The sequence below is a fragment of the Somniosus microcephalus genome, chromosome 9 (genome assembly GCF_052327205.1).
Source record: "Somniosus microcephalus isolate GS21.2 chromosome 9, FLI_Smic_1.0, whole genome shotgun sequence".
NCBI classification, from domain to species: domain Eukaryota; kingdom Metazoa; phylum Chordata; class Chondrichthyes; order Squaliformes; family Somniosidae; genus Somniosus; species Somniosus microcephalus.
In genome coordinates this window covers 107,551,300-107,569,386 of record NC_140995.1, presented here as the reverse complement: position 1 = coordinate 107,569,386, position 18,087 = coordinate 107,551,300, and the positions used below count along the sequence as shown (strand labels likewise).

Below are 18,087 nucleotides of genomic sequence, written 5' to 3'. Positions count from 1 at the left end.
CCCTCAGCTTTCTCTTTTCAAGAGAAAAAAGAGACCCAGCCTGTTCATCCTTTCCTGATAGGTGTACCCTTGCATTTCTGGTATCATCCTTGTAAATCTCTGCACCCTCTCCAGTGCCTCTATATCCTTTTTATATGGCGACCAGAATTGTACGCAGTACTCCAGGTGTGATCTATCCAAGGTTCGATACAAGTTTAGCATAACTTCACTATTTTTCAATTCTATCCCTCTATAAATAAACCCTAGTGCTTGGTTTGCTTTTTTTATGGCCTTGTTAACCTGGGTTACTACTTTTAGCGATTTGTGTATTTGTACTCAGAGATCCCCTTGCTCCTCTACCCAACCAAGACTCGCGCCCTCCAAGTAATAAGTGACCTCCCTGTTCTTCCTACCAAAATGTAACACCTCACATTTATCTGTGTTGAAATTTATTTGCCAATTATATGCCCATTCTGCAAGTTTATTAATGTCCTCCTGTAATTTGTTGCAGTCCTCCTCAGTATTGGCTATCTCCTCCAATTTGGTGTCAACCGCAAATTTAGAAATTGTGTTCTGATTCTAAAGTCTAATTCGTTAATATAAATTATGGATAACAGTGGTCCCAGCAGTAATCCTTGTGGAACATCACTACCCACCTTCTGCCACTGTGAATAGCTACCCTTTACCCCCACTCTCTGCTTTCTGTCTTGAAGTCAGCTAGCTATCCATTCTGCTACTTGTCCCCTGACTCCGCATTCTCTGGCCTTATTCTTTAGTCTATTATGTGGTACCTTATCGAAGGCCTTTTGAAAACCTAGATAAATTACATCTACTGCATTACCCTTGTCTACTCTCTCTATTACCTCTTCAAAAAATTCAATGAGGTTGGTCAAACAAGACTTTCCTTTTTGAAATCCATGTTGACTATTCATTATAATATTTTTGGCTTCTAGATGTTCTTCTATTTTCTCCCTTAGTAGGGATTTCATTATTTTTCCTACCACCGATGTTAAGCTGACTAGTCTATAGTTCCCTGGACATGTTCTATCTCACTTCTTAAATATAGGTATTATGTTAGCTATCCACCAGTCCTCTGGCACTACACCTTTTTTTACCGAATTATTAAATGTGTATAGTAATACCTCGGCTATTTCTTCCCTAGATTCTTTTAAAATACGCGAATATAACCTGTCCGGACCAGGGTTTTTTTCCTCTGAGTTTGATTAGTTTATTTGATATATCTCCTCTTTTTATTTTAAATGCATCTATTTCATTTCTAATCTCACCTTCCGGTGTCATGTCCACTTGTTCTATCTCCCTGGTAGATACTGAAGCAAAGTAATTATTTAATATTTCTGCCATCTCTCTATCACTGTCTGTGGTATTATCCTGTCCATCTCTTAGTGGCCCTATTCCCATCCCGACCTTCCTTTTTTTATTTATGTGTCTGTAAAGTATTTTACTATTTTGTTTTATGTTCCTTGATAATTTAATTTCATAGTTCCTCTTTGCCTTCATAATTGTTTTTTTTGACTTCTCTCCTAATCTCTTCATATTCTCCCTTATCATGCTCTCCCCTGCTGTCCATGTACTTAATGTATGCCTCTTTCCTTACCCTCAATTTTTCCCTTATAGCTTTATTCATCCATGGTGTCCCATTAGTGTCTAGTTTGTTCATTTTTTTTTTAGTGAAATATATTGTTCCTGGACTCTGTTGAACACTGTTTTAAATGTTTCCCATTGCTGTTCTACGTCATGGTTTGCCAATATTGTTGTCCATATTGTGTGCACAATGTATGTGCAGCTTCCTTCACTGAAGAGATCGGATGATTTGTGCTGTACATCACTCCGTTACCATGTCCAAATGACTTAATAATCTCTGCTGTGTGCTAAACCAACTGTAGTCAAAAACAAATCTAATTAAATTGGCACAAGCACAGCAGTTAGAATCATAGAATGGTTACAGCACAGAAGGAGGCCATTCGGCCTGTCAATCCTGTGCTGGCTCTTTGCAAGAGCACTTCAGCTAGTCCCACTCCCCCTGCCCTTTCCCCGGAGCCCTGCAAATTCTTTTCCTTCAGGTACTTATGAGGCCACTATTGAGTCTGCCTCCACCACCCTTTCAAGCAGTGCATTCCAGATCCTAACCACTCGCTGCGTAAAAAAGTTTTTTCTCATGTCGCCTTTGGTTCTTCTGCCAATCAGCTTAAATCTGTGTCCTCTGGTTCTCAACCCTTCTGCCAATGAGAACAGTTTCTCTCTATCTACTCTGTCCAGACCCCTCATGATTTTGAACACCTCTATCAAATCTCCTCTCAACCTTCTCTGCTCTATGGAGAACCACCCCAGCTTCTCCAGTCTATCCAGTTCTCTGCCTTCGAACCAGACAATTCACCTGCCTGCCTCTTCAGAAAGAATGCCTCACTGGAACCTTTTCAATGTTTGCAAAGTACATATAGCCTGACCAACATAATGCATCTCTGAAAAATATCAATGCGCCAAGTACCTTTAGAACATAATCTAAATTGACAGAATTAGATATCTAAATGCACGTTAAAAATAAATAGGGAGATTTTTCTGTTCCTGCACCTGGGGCTACCGGATTGCCCAAGTGCAGCGAATACAGGAAAATAGGGTGGGGAAATGCAAATATCCATTTAAGTTAAAGGATGGAAAATTGGGCAGCTCTATTAGGACCATATGCTCCTAGCCACCCGATATTCCTGTATTTGTTGTGTTCATGCAACCTAATAGTTCCAGTTGCCGAATCAGGAAAATCTGCCCTAACATGTCAATCTGTTGTTTCCAGAAATGCAGCAGATTCTAAATACACTACAATTTTACAGTTTAACAAAAGGATATGGAACTCTTGTATAGGGCTCTATGTAAAAACATAATACATACTCAAAATGGATAACCCTTCTGAAGACTGCAGCATCAATTTTGCATGATAACTTAAATGTGATCAGAAATCACTAACAAATGCACTGTGGTTTTTTGCACATCATGTAAGTTATTAATCATCTCAGGGGAAAGAAGATTAAAAAGAAAAAAATGGAAAAAACAGGCTTTAAAAATCCATCACTGGCAAAGTTTACACAGTGATCTCCATTTTTCTATCATTATTAATAAGTTATACGACTACATAAACATCACGATGGTTGGAAGAAAAGGACCAGTTATTTAAAAGTCAGTGCATCCTTTATACAAATTGAGATAGTCAACTGTAATCAACACTAACTTTATCAATACTTACTTTATTCTAAAGGGATCAACCTTAAGTGATGACTTGCATCTTCATTACACAGAGGGCTACAAATCAAACTTCGAATATAGCAAGTATCATCACTTGGTGTTAGATATTTATATACTTTCCCAGCATCGCATGGGCTGAATGGATCCCTGGAGGGTAACTTTCCAATGTTATTATTGTAGTCTCACACATTAGAACGTGAAATTAAATTTCTTCATTTTACACCCCATTTGTTTCTGTCCCTCTTTATTTGAAGTCAACATTGAAACTGCATTGAAATTGCTCCAAAATGCTAAATGAAGACTAACAGCATGCTCTGGTCATTCAGCAATCAAGAGTGCATGCTACTGCCTCTCATTTTATTTTTTTCATGATGCGAGTATGTTTGCAGCTTACTGCATTAAATATAGGTAAGCATTTCACATTGCTATGAAACAGGCTGCAGGTGAAAATGTTTAAAAGAGAGAGATTATGTAATAAATACATATATAATGATATACAGCAGCAAATTTGTTGGTGTGGGAACTTAAAGGAGCTGTACTATACAAATATGGCAACATTAACAGAATAAATCTAAACATAATTGTACAATCTGAAGGACTTCTATGAATTAAAGTAGTTTATATTTTCCATTTTTAAATGAGTAAAAATGATTCAGTGCAGTACAAAGAACAATGATTTGGCCAAAATTCCACTGTAGCAAACACCAGAAGTGAAGCAGAACTTTCAGAGCAAACACCTGGAAGGAGTCGTCAAGGAGGATGGTTGAGGTGTCACTGGACTAACTTAATAAGCAGCGAGATGCTTTAATGAAAAAATAGGATTGGCATTCAAGAATGATTAAATCAAATGGGATGAAAGGCCTTCTTTATTGGAATCATTTTGTGATCGCCAGAACCCAATCCTGTACAAATTCTCTTCTACACAGGATATTCTTATTGAAAACAAGATCCCAGCGATATTTCAACTTCTGCGTTTTGGAAGGGTAGTGGGTAGAAACTGGTCTTTGAGATACAATACATATTTGCATTCAGCTGTTACATAAAAGATAACAAACTGAGTGAAGTATGTTGCTAAGCAGGAACACATCAAACTGATGAGCTGATGCCACTTGAGTAGTTTATGTATTATCCCCGAAACATACACCAATATATGCGTATATAATAAATAGACATGGAAACCACAGGGCTGGTTTTATTCAGGCTTTGCCAGGCTTTTGTTGGTGTCAGCAGGTGTTGTGGTAGACAGTATTGGATGGCAGGGCCCTGTGACTGAAATCATGTACCTGTGCTGAAAGTACAGCAAAGTTACAGTGGGAGCAGCTCCAAGAAAATTCCCGGCCCATATTATTTAAACTAACACTGCAATTGTTGCATCTTTTAGTCAGCTTGTCTGAGACTTGTGTCTAAGGGAGGGGCCAAGATATTCAGTTCAAATATTAACATTTTGTGGGATTTGTTTGCATTCAGTGTGTTTAATTTTGAATTTACCAATTATTTCTACTTCAACTAGAGACATTTTTGAAGGTGTTTATCAGCCTGCCTTGTTCAAATTATTGACTCGGTCTTTTTTTAATTCGTTCCTGGGATGTGGGCGTCACCGACAAGGTCAGCATTTATTGCCCATCAGGTGGTGGTGAGCTGCCTTCTTGAACTGCTGCAGTCCCTGTGCTACTCCCATAGCACTGTTAGGGAGGGTGTTCTTTTTGTAGCAACTGAGTGGCTTGCTAGGCCATTTCAGAGGGCAGTTAAGAATCATCCACATTGCTCTGGAGACAGACACGGCAGATTTCCTTCCCAAATGAACATTAGTGAACCAGATGGGTTTTTACGACAACCCGGTAGTTTCTGATTGCTGATTACTAGCTTTTTATTCCAGATTTATTTAATTAACTGAATTTAAATTCCCCAGCTGCCGTGGTGGGATTTGAACTCTCGTCTCCAGATCATTAGTCCAGGCCTCTGGATTACTAGTCAAGTAACATAACCACTATGCTACCATTCCCTGTTCAGTAGGTCTGTAGATTCAAAGAGATATTTAGGCTAGATAACTTCTGTACATGGTGAAAAAAGGAAAATAATTGCTGCACAAGAATATTACTTATATCACAGCTTTGCATAGTAGTTGCAAACTATTTGTTCTTTTTACTACACGAGGAGTTGACAAAGCTCAACAAATTACTGTTAAAATGTTATTACTGCTACTATTTGCATGCTCTTTTACTGATTAATACGCTTACTTAGCAGTTAATGCCCAAGTCAAAGTCTGATATACTCCTATTTTGTAGTCATCCGAAGACGAGAAGCATGGGGTGAAAACTGGATAAAAGCTAGTAGTTAAATTAAACTGAAGGGGGATCGTTCCCTGGACATGATTCAAATTTACTTAGAAATCTGGGAAAGTGAAAACATTTTCTGGGCAAATTTAACCATGGCTTCCCATCGTAAATCAGGTGGCAGTGGCCTGAAATTGGCATTGGGTCACTGGAACCGATTTTAACATTTGAGGCAAATCGGCCAGTTGGAATGCGCCTGCCGTCCACTGTTGCTGCCATGAGGTCAAAACTGTGCTGGTGAATCTGATGAAGCTCATCGGTTGGGGAGGGTGGGAAATTGTCGGCTCCTATGTGGCGCCAGCTGACAATCTGAGCCTGGAGGCGGCGATCTGGGGGCAGCGAGCACAGGCCAGCACGGGCTGGACATTCCAGCAAAGAGAAGCTGAGCTATAATGAAAAACTGGGGAAACTTGAGCTATTTGCCTTGAAAGGAGGTGACTGAGGCAATCCAAGCCTAATCCCACTTTCCTGGCCTCCCCAAAGTCCTGTATTTTTCTACAAATATTTATCTACTCCTCCTTTAAAAGATGCCGTGGTCTCAGTCTGAACTACTACCTGTGGATAAGCATTCCATTCTCTAACAATTATTTGAGTAAATATGTATCTCCTAACCATTCTCCCTTCGTGAAATTTAAAAACATCCCAACCAGAGGAAATACTCTGTCCCAAACCACCTCATCAAAAAAAACTCTCATCAAATCTCCTCCTAGCCTTCTCTGTTCTAGTGGGAATAGTCCTAGTAGTTCGTCTCTACTCATAACTATAGCTTTTCATCCTGGTGAATCTAAGCTATATGTTCTCTATAGTTTTAATGTCCATTCTATAATGTGGCACCCAAAACTGTACACAATACTCTATGGCCTAACACAAATTTATCATAACCTCTTGTACTGCCCCCATTTATAAAACCCAAAATGTTATTGCCTTTTTTATGATTGCGTGAATGGCAGTTCCAGCACCACATTTGGACAGCCTGCCAGTATCACTGCCCACAGCAAATAAACTGTAGCTGAAAAAGAGGAATCTCACAAACTGAGTCTCTATCCCCCTCCTCAGTGCATGTAATGATCAGTAACATGTCATCCTAGGATGGTACACTAGGTGGAGCTGTATGTATATAAGAGTGGGCTACCCACGATGCACTAGGCTACCCACAAGGCAGTAGTCAAGATGGATGCTGTACAAGTCCACATGGCTGAATAAAGTGACTAGCTCAAGCTAGCTGTTCATAATAAGAATATCTATTTATTTATGAACATAACATGGTACCAGGATTGGTAAAATCTGCTGAATATTGTGAAACGCGACATGGAGAATTTGAAGCCACCGGAGGGTTTGAAACTCACGGGGAATGTCGACTGCAATTGGCGGACTTTCAAACAACAATTCGAACTCTACATTGCTGCCATCGGGTTCGGTACGAAGCCAGATGCAAGGAAAATAGCGTTGCTGCTCACGGTTGCAGGCCCGCAGGCGATAGAGGTATTTAATAAGTTTGTATTTGATCAAGAGGAGGACAGAGAAAAACTGGACGATGTGCTAAAGAAATTTGATACACATTGTTCTCCCAAAAAGAATGAGACCTATGAGAGATACGTGTTCCGTTCACGGATACAGCAGCAAAATGAGACTTTGGATAGCTTTGTGACCGATCTGAAACTGAAAGCACAGACATGTAATTTTTCTGAACTGAAATCATCCATGATTCGTGACCAGGTTGTGTTTGGTATTCATGATAAAAAGTTCAGGGAACGTCTGTTGAGAGAAACCGAACTAACATTGGAAAATGCTGTGATAATATGCCAAGCCAGTGAGCTAGCTCAAAAAGCACGCAAAGACTTTCAGTGAAATTAATAATAATACGATTGTAGTAAGTGATAGTGCTGCTGTCAGTGCTGTGTCCTACAAGGGGAAGAAACATGGGCAGAACAGAAATGCAAAGCAATCGGAGGATGGAATTTTAAATTGTAAACGCTGTGGTTACAAACACCAGTCACGACAATGCCCAGCGTTTGGAAAAATGTGCACAAAATGTAATGGAAAGAATGACTTTGCCAGACAATGCTTTTCAAAAGTAAAAACAAAGGGCAACAAGTCAATGTGATTGAGGACACTGATTTAAGTGAGACATTTTTTGTAGGAATGGTGTCATGTGACAATATAGAAAAGGATACAGAAAATGTGCAGCCCTCAGAAATGGACAATGCTGAACATAAAGTTAATGCAGTAAAAGAGGACAAATGGATAATGTCACTGCAGGTAAATGGAGCATTAGTTACATTGAAACTAGACACTGGGGCAAAAGCAAACTTAATCAGTATGAGTGACATTAACAATATGAAAGAAAAGCCCAAAATACAGAAAAAGTCAGTACTACTGAAGGACTATAATGGACAGAAAATAGATAGCATAGGTGTATGCAGACTTAAAGTGACAGTCAAAGACAAAGTGCATCATCTCATGTTTTCTGTTGTGGCTGAAGGACTTGATTCACTACTAGGTGACAAAGCTTGTGAGGACTTAGAACTGGTCAAGAGAGTCTACCGTATAAACTGTGCCATAAGCAGACCAGATGACTCGGTGGATTCTGTAGTGAGTAATTTCCAGGATGTGTTCAAAGGATTTGGAGTTCTACCATTCACATACAAGATCCAGCTAAAGGAGGATGCTCAGCCAGTGGTACATGCTCCACGGAGAGTTCCAGCAACCCTGCGTGACCGGCTCAAGAATGAACTGGACAGAATGACCACACTAGGAGTCATCAGGAAAGTCGAAGAGCCAACAGACTGGGTTAACTCCATGGTATGTGTAAAGAAAAAGAACAATGATCTAAGAATATGCATGGATCCAAAGGACTTAAATGCAAACATAAAACGTGAACACTACCAGATTCCCAAGCGAGAAGAAATCACCAGTGAAATGTCAGGTGCCAGATACTTCACAAAGCTCGATGCCTCACAAGGATTTTGGCAACTAAAACTGGATGAAGAGAGCACCAAATACTGTACCTTCAACACACCATTTGGCAGGTATTGTTTCCTCAGAATGCCTTTCGGGATAATATCTGCATCTGAAATCTTTCATAGAATGATGGAACACATAATTGAAGATCTGGAAGGAGAGACAATGAGAGACTGACTAAAGGGCTACAGAGCATACGCCGGAATGGACGGAAGCTCAACAAAGCCAAGTGTCAGTTTGGCATCCAGGAAGTCACTTTCCTAGGAGATAATCTATCTGGTAAAGGAATAGAGCCAGATATGGAAAAAGTAAACGCCATACTCAACATGCCCCGACCCACTGACAAAAAAGGAGTGCTACGCATCATGGGGATGATAAACTTCATTGGAAAGTTCATTCCTAACTTGTCAGCCAAGACAGCCTGTCTGCGGGACCTGCTACATAAAACAAATGAGTTCGCATGGACAGAAAGACATGAACAAGAGTGGATGAATCTCAAAACAGTGCTGACAACCACACCTGTACTCACCTTCTTTGACCCAACAAAGAGAATCAAAGTGTCAACGGATGCATCAAAAGATGGCCTAGGCGCGGTCTTGCTACAAGCAGAGGGTGAAGATTGGAAGCCTGTTGCCGATGCCTCCAGGTTTATGACTGATTCTGAGTGTCGATACGCCCAGATTGAAAAGGAATGTCTAGGCTTGGTAGTTGGACTAGAAAAGTTCCATGGCTACATATATGGACTTCCCACCTTCACAGTTGAGACAGACCACAGCCCACTGGTAGCCATCATAAAAAAGAACCTGAATGAGATGTCTCCAAGGATTCAACGACTCATGATGAAGCTGCAAAGATATGACTTTGAACTGATCTACACACCAGGCAAACACATAGGCCTAGAAATTCACTATGGCCCCGCCAGCTGCCTAGCGCCCAAAAGTTAGCGCTGGGCGGGAAGCCTATAGCGACTGTCAGATATTCATTGTTAGCGCCCCAATTCGGAAGCGGGCGCTATACCAGGGTGTGCCTGCCTCCGCTTGGTGCGCTGACACTGAATATCAGCGCTCTTGGCGCCGCTGCGCAGCGGCAGGCTGCGGTACTGCAGGCCTCCTCCTTCTCTTAAGGGGGAGCTGCCTGCAACGGGGAGATCGCCGCTGGATAGTGCCGGCAAATGAGCCCGGCACCATGGAGAAGTGCCGGGCTCGCGGAAAGCAGCCGGCAATGCCGCGGGGGGGGGGGGGGGGTGGAGGAGGCCGGGGAAGGAGGTGTGGGCAGGCGGTCGGCCGCACCTTCCGCTTTAAAGCGCCCCACTAAGGCAGCAGGACGGCCCCGTTTTCTGGTCGCTGTTTGCGGCCGCTTCGGAGGAGGCGGCCGCAACTAAATATGGGGATTGGCGCGGTTTCGGGGCACTGCGCACACCGATGACGTCATCGGTGCCGGCGCAGCGCTAACGGCTACCGCCGCCAATACCACTGCGCTGAATATCTGCGCAAATTCATTTTTGGCGCAAAATCACCCTTTAGGCGTTAACTGGGCGCAAAGCTGGCAGCGCCTTAATGAATTTCTAGGCCATAGCGTTAGCAGATGCAATATCCCGAGCACCCACAATGAGTCATGTGAGCTCTACTGAGGAAGACGTGGATGTTCATGAGTATGGTCACTGCTGCGCTGCCCGTGTCAGACACAAAATCAAAGCAAATAGCAGAGGAAACAGTAAAAGATACAGTGTTACAAACAGTAATAGAGAACATTCATCATGGTTGGCCAAAAGGTTCCTGTCCAAAGTACTTTCACATAAGGTCAGAGTTGAGTGTCGCAAGTGGACTATTACTAGAACAGAACAGAATAGTCATTCCACAGGCTCTACGTCAAGACATGCTCAAAAGGATTCATGAGGGACACCTCGGAATTGAAAAATGCAAAAGGAGAGCAAGAGACACTGTTTATTGGCCTGGCATAAATAAGGACATGATCGGCGAATGTGAGACATGTCAGAAACACCAAAACAAACAAGCAAAGGAACCAATGATAGTAGCTGACTTACCCAACAGCACCATGGCAAAAGGTTGGTATGGACCTTTTTCATTTGAATCTATTAGTGATTGACTACTATTCTAACTATCCTGAGATGGCGCTGCTCTCAAGCACCACAGCAAGCAGTGTCATAATGCATGTGAAATCCGTCTTCGCCAAACATGGAATTCCCAGGACTGCCGTTAGCGACAATGGTCCGTGCTTCAACTGTAAGGAGTGGCAACAGTTTGCAGCACATTATGACTTTCAACACATCACATCCAGTCCTCTATGCTCAGTCGAATGGTAAGGCAGAGAAAGGTGTTCAAGTTCTCAAACAGCTACTGAAGAAAGCAACAGAAAGCAAGTCTGATCCTTATCTCGCCCTGCTGAGCTACCGAGCCTCCCCTTTAGACTCTGGTTCTTCACCTGCTGAACTCCTAATGGGTCGCAAGTTGCGTACCACACTACCCTGCTGTGCAAAAGAAAAGCAGAGTAAGGAATTGAGACAGAGACTTCAACTGTTAAAGCTGAAACAGAAATCATACTATGACAAGTCATCCAAAACTCTGAAACCATTGACAAGGGATGATGTTGTCAGGATTGAGGATCCAAATGCATGGAACAAGAAAGCTACAGTTCTTGAGGAAGTAGGACCCAGGTCATACACTGTTAGAACTGAGGAAGGACAGATTCTCAGGAGGAACCGCCGTTCCCTCCTGAAAACACAAGAAACTATCCAAGAGCAAATCGATGACAATGCCGCAACTGAATCTTGTCACTCACCACCAGAACAATCTAACACAAACACACATACAGGCTCTCATGAAAACACATCAGACTTACCTGTGCGGAGAAGATCCACACGCGAAGTAAAAAAGCCTGTTAGACTTAATCTTTGAGTACAAAGAAAACTATATTGAAAATGTATTGACTGTTGTGAAGATGTTTATGTCGTTATGATTGATTGATTGATATTGATTTTGTTTAACCTCAAAGAAAGGGGGATGTAATGATCAGTAACATGTCATCCTAGGATGGTACACTAGGTGGAGCTGTATGTATATAAGAGTGGGCTACCCACGATGCACTAGGCTACCCACAAGGCAGTAGTCAAGATGGATGCTGTACAAGTCCACATGGCTGAATAAAGTGACTAGCTCAAGCTAGCTGTTCATAATAAGAATGTCTATTTATTTATGAACATAACAGTGCGACCACCAAAAAAGCAATAAGACTGGTTAATGTCAATCAGTATGATATATAAAGTATTAGTGCAAGCAATTGACTCTGCTGGAGATACTGCAGAATCACAAGATAATAGAGTTTGATTCTCAGGTGCTCATCGGGAGTCGACTTCAGCCTAAGCAGCAGTTGTGATGGAGATACAGGGAAGAATTTACTTCAGCACGGTGTCTAATACATAGATCTATCTAAAATACTTTTCACATTTCCACTTCAATCCCCTTATTTTTCGACATGGAACATACTTTACATAACTCTATTTTGAATGAGTGTATTTTTGGCTTTGAGTTTGGATAAGCAATGCAACCATCACAGACATTGATCCCCATTATGCACAATGCAGCAGTAATGGAGAACTTACCTTGTATACAGATTCTAGTGGCATTCGGTCAGGATACGTTTTTTCTTTGTCTACCGTCTGCATTCTCTTAAAAGGCTCTCTGGAAAATAAGTTCTTGAAACTCCTCTATAATAGAGAAAATATTTTAATTTAGAACAGTTTTCCACACATAAAACATTAGATAGTTACATCTTAGATGAGGAAACAGTTCGATTCTAGTGAACAGTTGTTGCATCAAATATTGTATACAGGGGGGAATTTTAACCCCCAAAAACGGGCAGGTTTGGGTTGGGTGGGATCTTAAAAAATCTGAATCCTGTCCACCAACCCACCCACTTCTGGTTTTAACGGAGGTGAGATGGGACCGGGGAGGGGGGCAGGCAATCAACCCACTCCCAGGAGGCTAGTTAGCAATTTAAATATTATAATGAGGCCGCGTGTCTTATATTTAACCACCATTTTAAATTTAACCCTGGCCGGTCAAGTTTTCTGTGGCTCGGGAGACCCAGCAGCTAAAGGGAGGCGAGGACTGCTGGATCCAGGAGGTAAGAGCCTTTCCACTTAACTGCTAGATCCAGTTTACACGTTTCATCAACACCCCGCGATCAAATGCCCCACCCCCCCAATCTTCTCCAGGAGGCCTCCGATCCCGCCCCTGACTCTGGCCTCTGCTCATGCCTCTGGGCATCGATTTTCCCCGACCCTGGACCTCGATCTTTCCTCTGGCCCCCAATCTCCTGGCATCCAAGCTCCTCTCACCCCCCCACTGCCCCATCTTTCCTCTGGCCTCCATCTTTCCTCTGGCCTCCGATCCCTCCCCCCACCCTGGCCGTTCCGATCCCTCTCTCCCTCCTCTCCACTCCACGCTACTCCCTGGCTACGGGCTGGTTCCAAAGGCCTACTTGCCAGACAGCCTCTCAATCTGGCCAGCTGTGGCCAGGAAATGGAGAGATAAAGTGCTAATCAAGTCCTGCCGTGAAATTCAGCAGGACCTTTGGGAAACCCATTCTTCCAGGTATATACACACACACACACTCTATACATACCCCTATATACACTCTCAGATTAAATTATATATATATAAAATATATACATACACCCACACATCTATATACATGTACATCTACACATCTATACATACATGCGCATATATACATGCATACATACATAAATGTACACATTATATATGTGTCAATGAAACACAGCTTCACCTCTCCACTAACACCCTTGATTCCAGAGTTGTCTTCCTGTTTGGCTGCCTGTCGGATGTCAAGTTGTGGATGATCCAGAATTTCTTATAGCTCAACACTGGCAATGCTGAAGCTAGCCTGTTCAGCACCCGCCAGAAACTCCACTTCCTAGTCCCTTGTATTGGCTTCTCTCTGATCCACTTGGCTGTACCGGTACATGCTCATAATGCACAGGCTCATTATCTGTTTAAACTCTGCTTTACTGATGGCTAGGTTGTAGACACCCTCATTTGTATCACACCATATCTACTTGACAGCTGCTGAGTTAATGATGCAAGACACAGCTCCCAAAATTACTTCATCACCTTTGGTGATGCAGCCAGGCACCAAAGAGAAGGTTATAATAATGAACAGTTCTGTGTACATTGTGTCGCGGTTACAAAACAGACAATACACATTCAGTACTAGTTTTTCTTGGAAAGACGATCAGCCACTGGGTGACCAAGTGAATTTGTGTGGGAGGCATTTGCTGAAATCTTATTCAGCTATTAACCTTCAAACGCCCACAAAATTCAGCTCAGTGAAAAAGGCAGTTTGCAGAAATTTGCTTCTGAATTATGTAGCCCTTGAAATTGTCCTTGGATTTACTGCTGCAATTAGGCATCTTTAAAGTTGAGAAAAGCAACAGAATTTATTATCTTGGTTATCTTTGTGATACACTTCAGTGAGCAGCTTTGATGTTTCCAAGAACGTGCAGTGCTACTAAAAAGCCAATAATTTCAACAAGGCACTCGCAATGGTCTTAATGGCTGAACTGACAGACACTCTGTTGATTAAGTGCCTCAACCTTCATTAATTTAAAAATTAATCTCTCTCTGCCCAGGGTATGCCATCTGTTGTATTCTATTCCACTCCACCAGTTTCCTGTTGACTGCAACCCAGAGAACGGCAAATGCCTTTTCTTTTATATAACTCAATGGCCCATAAAGCACATCTATTACCTTCAGTCTGTACCAGTCTGAACTGGCTTCAGTATGTATTTGAATGTAGCTATACATACACATCAATAACCAAATATACTTCATGTATACATTTACACATAGATTCTGCACATCTTGGCTTCTCAACAGCAACCAGTAGCAGCGATAAAATGCAAAATTCAGTTTTCACAGTGTAATGGTTCATGATTAGAGCATCATTGCAAATCAAAGTTAAATATCTCAGGATACCATTTCACCAGTTTGTTGTTTGGGATGCCAGTGCCTCACCAATGCACAAACACTTCCCCCTTCATATCTGTCTCCAGAATGTTTGCTCATTTGTGAGCAAGGCCCTTGCTGTCCACATAGTCATTGGAGAGGACTATCGACATCGTGACACTGACAGAAACATGACTCACAGGCAGGGACTCCTTGCCATCTGCTGAAGCCTCCCCAGGCTATACCTTTTTGCCACTAGCACTGCCCAAACTACTCCAGCAGTGCCAAGGTCCTTACCTCCAAGGCATACCTTGACTTCTCCCCTACTACTCAGGCACCTTTCCTTCTATTGAGCACGTCGCGCCTTTCATTTAAAACCTTCATCAATCACCATCATCCCAAGCCCCACACCAACTTCCTCCCGACGGTCTCAGGAAATTTTAAGCTGCAAGTCACATTATACCAATTGCTATAGTTAATTAAATATTCCTTCAATTCAACAGACTGAACTCATGCTAACATCCATCTGTTCATTGTCACCTTCAATTCCACCAAGTCATTATAGCACTAGTTAGCACTGTGACTGCAACTAAAAACTTCATGGTAGCTTCTTCAATGTTGTTACTTGTTTCGGTTGGATTCCGGGAGATTGTTGTCTGTGAACCACCTCCCAGTGTTCACTAAATCTAGTATCCTTATCCTTTTAACAGGTACACGCACCTAGTTTTTTGTGGCTCTTCGATTCTGCTGCGGGATAAGGAAGCTCGATTTAGTATCACCAGTGATGGAGCCAGCTCACAGATGTTGGTCTCTCAGAATTAGACCTAAACATGCACCAATATAAAAGTGACTGATACTTTGTTTGTACTGAATTTACAATGTAGTTAGCAAGACTCCTAAGTCTCAGATTTTTCATCCAAAGTGCTAAAGCAACAGTTAGGAGGTCCCAAATGTAAATTGCAAATATTATTTGTAAAAATGTTATTTAGTAAAATGAACAACTCGTTATAACAAGTACATTTGATTTTTTGGGGGGGATGTGGGCGGCGCTGGCTAGGCCTGCATTTAGTGCCCATCCCTAATTGCCCATTATTATGGGGCTATAGTGTATCCCTATCTAGTGATCCATAATGTGTTAACATTTTTCTTCATGCACTTCCTGTTGTTATAATTTAGTCATGCTGCTGTGACAACGAGTAAGGCCTGAGTAACATTTCCTAATATTAATTATAGCAAGTAATGCTATAATGTGTAATGAGTCCTAATCAATACTGCCGACTCCTCTGCAACCCCTCCAAGAATCGCTTCCCCTAGCACTAACATCGCTCAGCTTGATGAATTCAAAAATAATTTTTTTTTTTTTTTTTTAAAAACGCCCTTATTTGTTCGCAAAATTCAAGAGTCATTTTTAACTTCAGTGGGGGTGCAAAACTTGTTGCATTGGAAAGGAAAATTGAGCAGGGTGTATAATGGACAGCCAATCCGATACTGCCAGCTTTCCTCTCCCACCAAAGTTGAAAATTAACCCCATAGTGTTCATGATCAGAGGTATACCCTCCTCAAGTCCAAATGATGGCAGTGCTTACACAATGTTCCTCGTCGCAGGTGAAGCATTCCATGTGGTAAGATTATTTGCACTTGCATAGTGTGCGTAGTGCAGCTGAAACATTTCACCTGCCCTAAGGCAGCTTAGTTAATGGGCTGCATCCAATGTACTCTCTTGCAATGTACCAAGGGATTATATATTTTTTTAATGTTCGGTTGGCCGCTGACAGTGGAATGTGTTTTAAACAAAACAGTATGAAAGAATATATTTCTATTTTTTGAAACCATGTTCTTGCTGAGGCTCCAGCGACAAACACCAGAAACTAGTCCATATAACACCAGCACACCATCAAGTGGCATGCTGAAAGGGATACGGACGCACATTGTATACACACGCACAAACAAACAAACCCAAGGGGGGGGAATTTTAACCTAAAACAAGGGTGGTTTAGGAGCGTAGGAGTGGTTAAATTGTTAAAAATCACAATCCCGACCTGAACCTGCCTCCAACTGGTTTTAATGGAGGTGGGACGGGCGGCAGGCAGCCAATCCGCTGCCAGGAGGCAGGACGTCAATTTAAATATTTTAATGAAGCTGGAAGCCTCTTCTTTAACATCCATTTTATTTTTAAACTGTAGCTGGTCGTGTTTTACACACATCATAAAACCCGGCAGTTACAGCAAGGCGAGGACCGCTACATCCAGGAGACAAGTGCCTTTATATTTACCTCCTGGATCCAGGGTCGCTGCCTAACCCAACCCCGCGATCAGAGACCCCTTCAACGCCACCCCCACCCCCCGCCCCCACTGATGCTGAGGCCAGCCCCAATCTTCTCTCCCCACCCCACCGATCCTCCGGTGGCCAACCACGATTCTCCCATCACCCCCCTCCACCATGATCATCTGGAGGCCGGCCAAAATCCTCCAGTGGCCAGCCACGATCTTCCCTCCAACACCCCTCCCCCGATCCCCCTTCCCCCACTCCCCGATCGTCTTAATGGCCCAGCCTGACCACCGAACTTCTGTCAGACCCCCCCCCCCGATCCTCTCAATGTCCCAAACTTCTCCATCACCATCCCTGGGTATGTCCTGTCCCACCGGCAGGACTGACCCACAAGGGGTGGCAGCAGTGATATAATCAAGAAGGAGTGGCCCTGAGAGTCCGGAATCCCATTAACTCCAGAATCCCATGAAGTCTCATGGCTTCAGGTCAAGCATGGGCAAGGAAACTTCCTGCTGATACCATCTACCGCCCTCCCTCAGCTGATGAATCAGTACTCCTCCATGTTGAACACCACTTGGAAGAAGCACTGAGAGTAGCAAGGGCACAGAATGTAATCTGGGTGGGGGACTTCAATGTCCATCACCAAGAGTGGCTCAGTAGCACCACCACTGACCGAGTCCTGAAGGACATTGCTGCCAGTCTGGGCTTGTGACAGTTAGTGAGAGAACCAACACGAGGGAAAAACCTACTTGACCTCGTCCTCACCAATCTACCTGTCGCAGATGCATCTGTCCATGACAGTATTGGCAGCAGTGACCACCGCATAGTCATTGTGGAGACGAAGTCCTGTCTTCACACTGAGGACACCCTCCATCGTGTTGAGTGGCACTACCACCGTGCTAAATGGGATAGATTCAGAACAGATCTAGCAGCTCAAAACTGGGCATCCATGAGGCGCTGTGGGCCATCAGCAGCAGCAGAATTGTATTCCACCACAATCTGTAACCTCATGGCCCGGCATATCCCTCACTCTACCATTACCATCAAGCCAGGGGACCAACTCTGGTTCAATAAGGAGTGTAGAAGAGCATGCCAGGAGCAGCACCAGGCGTACCTAAAAATGAGGTGCCAACCTGGAGAAGCTGGAACACAGGATTACATGCACGTTAAAAAGCGGAAGCAGCATGCTATAGACAGGGCTAAGCGATCCCACAATCAACGGATCAGATCAAAGCTCTGCAGTCCTGCCACATCCAGTCGTGGACCATTAAACAACTAATGGGAGGAGGCTCCATGAATATCCC

At 42.9% G+C, this 18,087-nt stretch overlaps 1 protein-coding gene across 3 annotated transcripts in view; it reads right to left on the bottom strand.

Moving 5' to 3' along the window:
* gtf3c2 (general transcription factor IIIC, polypeptide 2, beta) overlaps positions 1–18,087 on the bottom strand; it is a 165,645-nt gene that overhangs the window by 6,907 nt on the left and 140,651 nt on the right. For 2 of the 3 annotated variants that reach the window (XM_085996964.1, XM_085996963.1), the window contains one exon: positions 12,148–12,252. In XM_085996964.1, the coding sequence (XP_085853090.1) occupies positions 12,148–12,252 (105 nt within the window). Of the gene's footprint in view, positions 1–12,147; positions 12,253–15,056; positions 15,263–18,087 lie in introns of those variants that run through there. The other variant, XM_085996965.1, reaches the window with a different exon arrangement.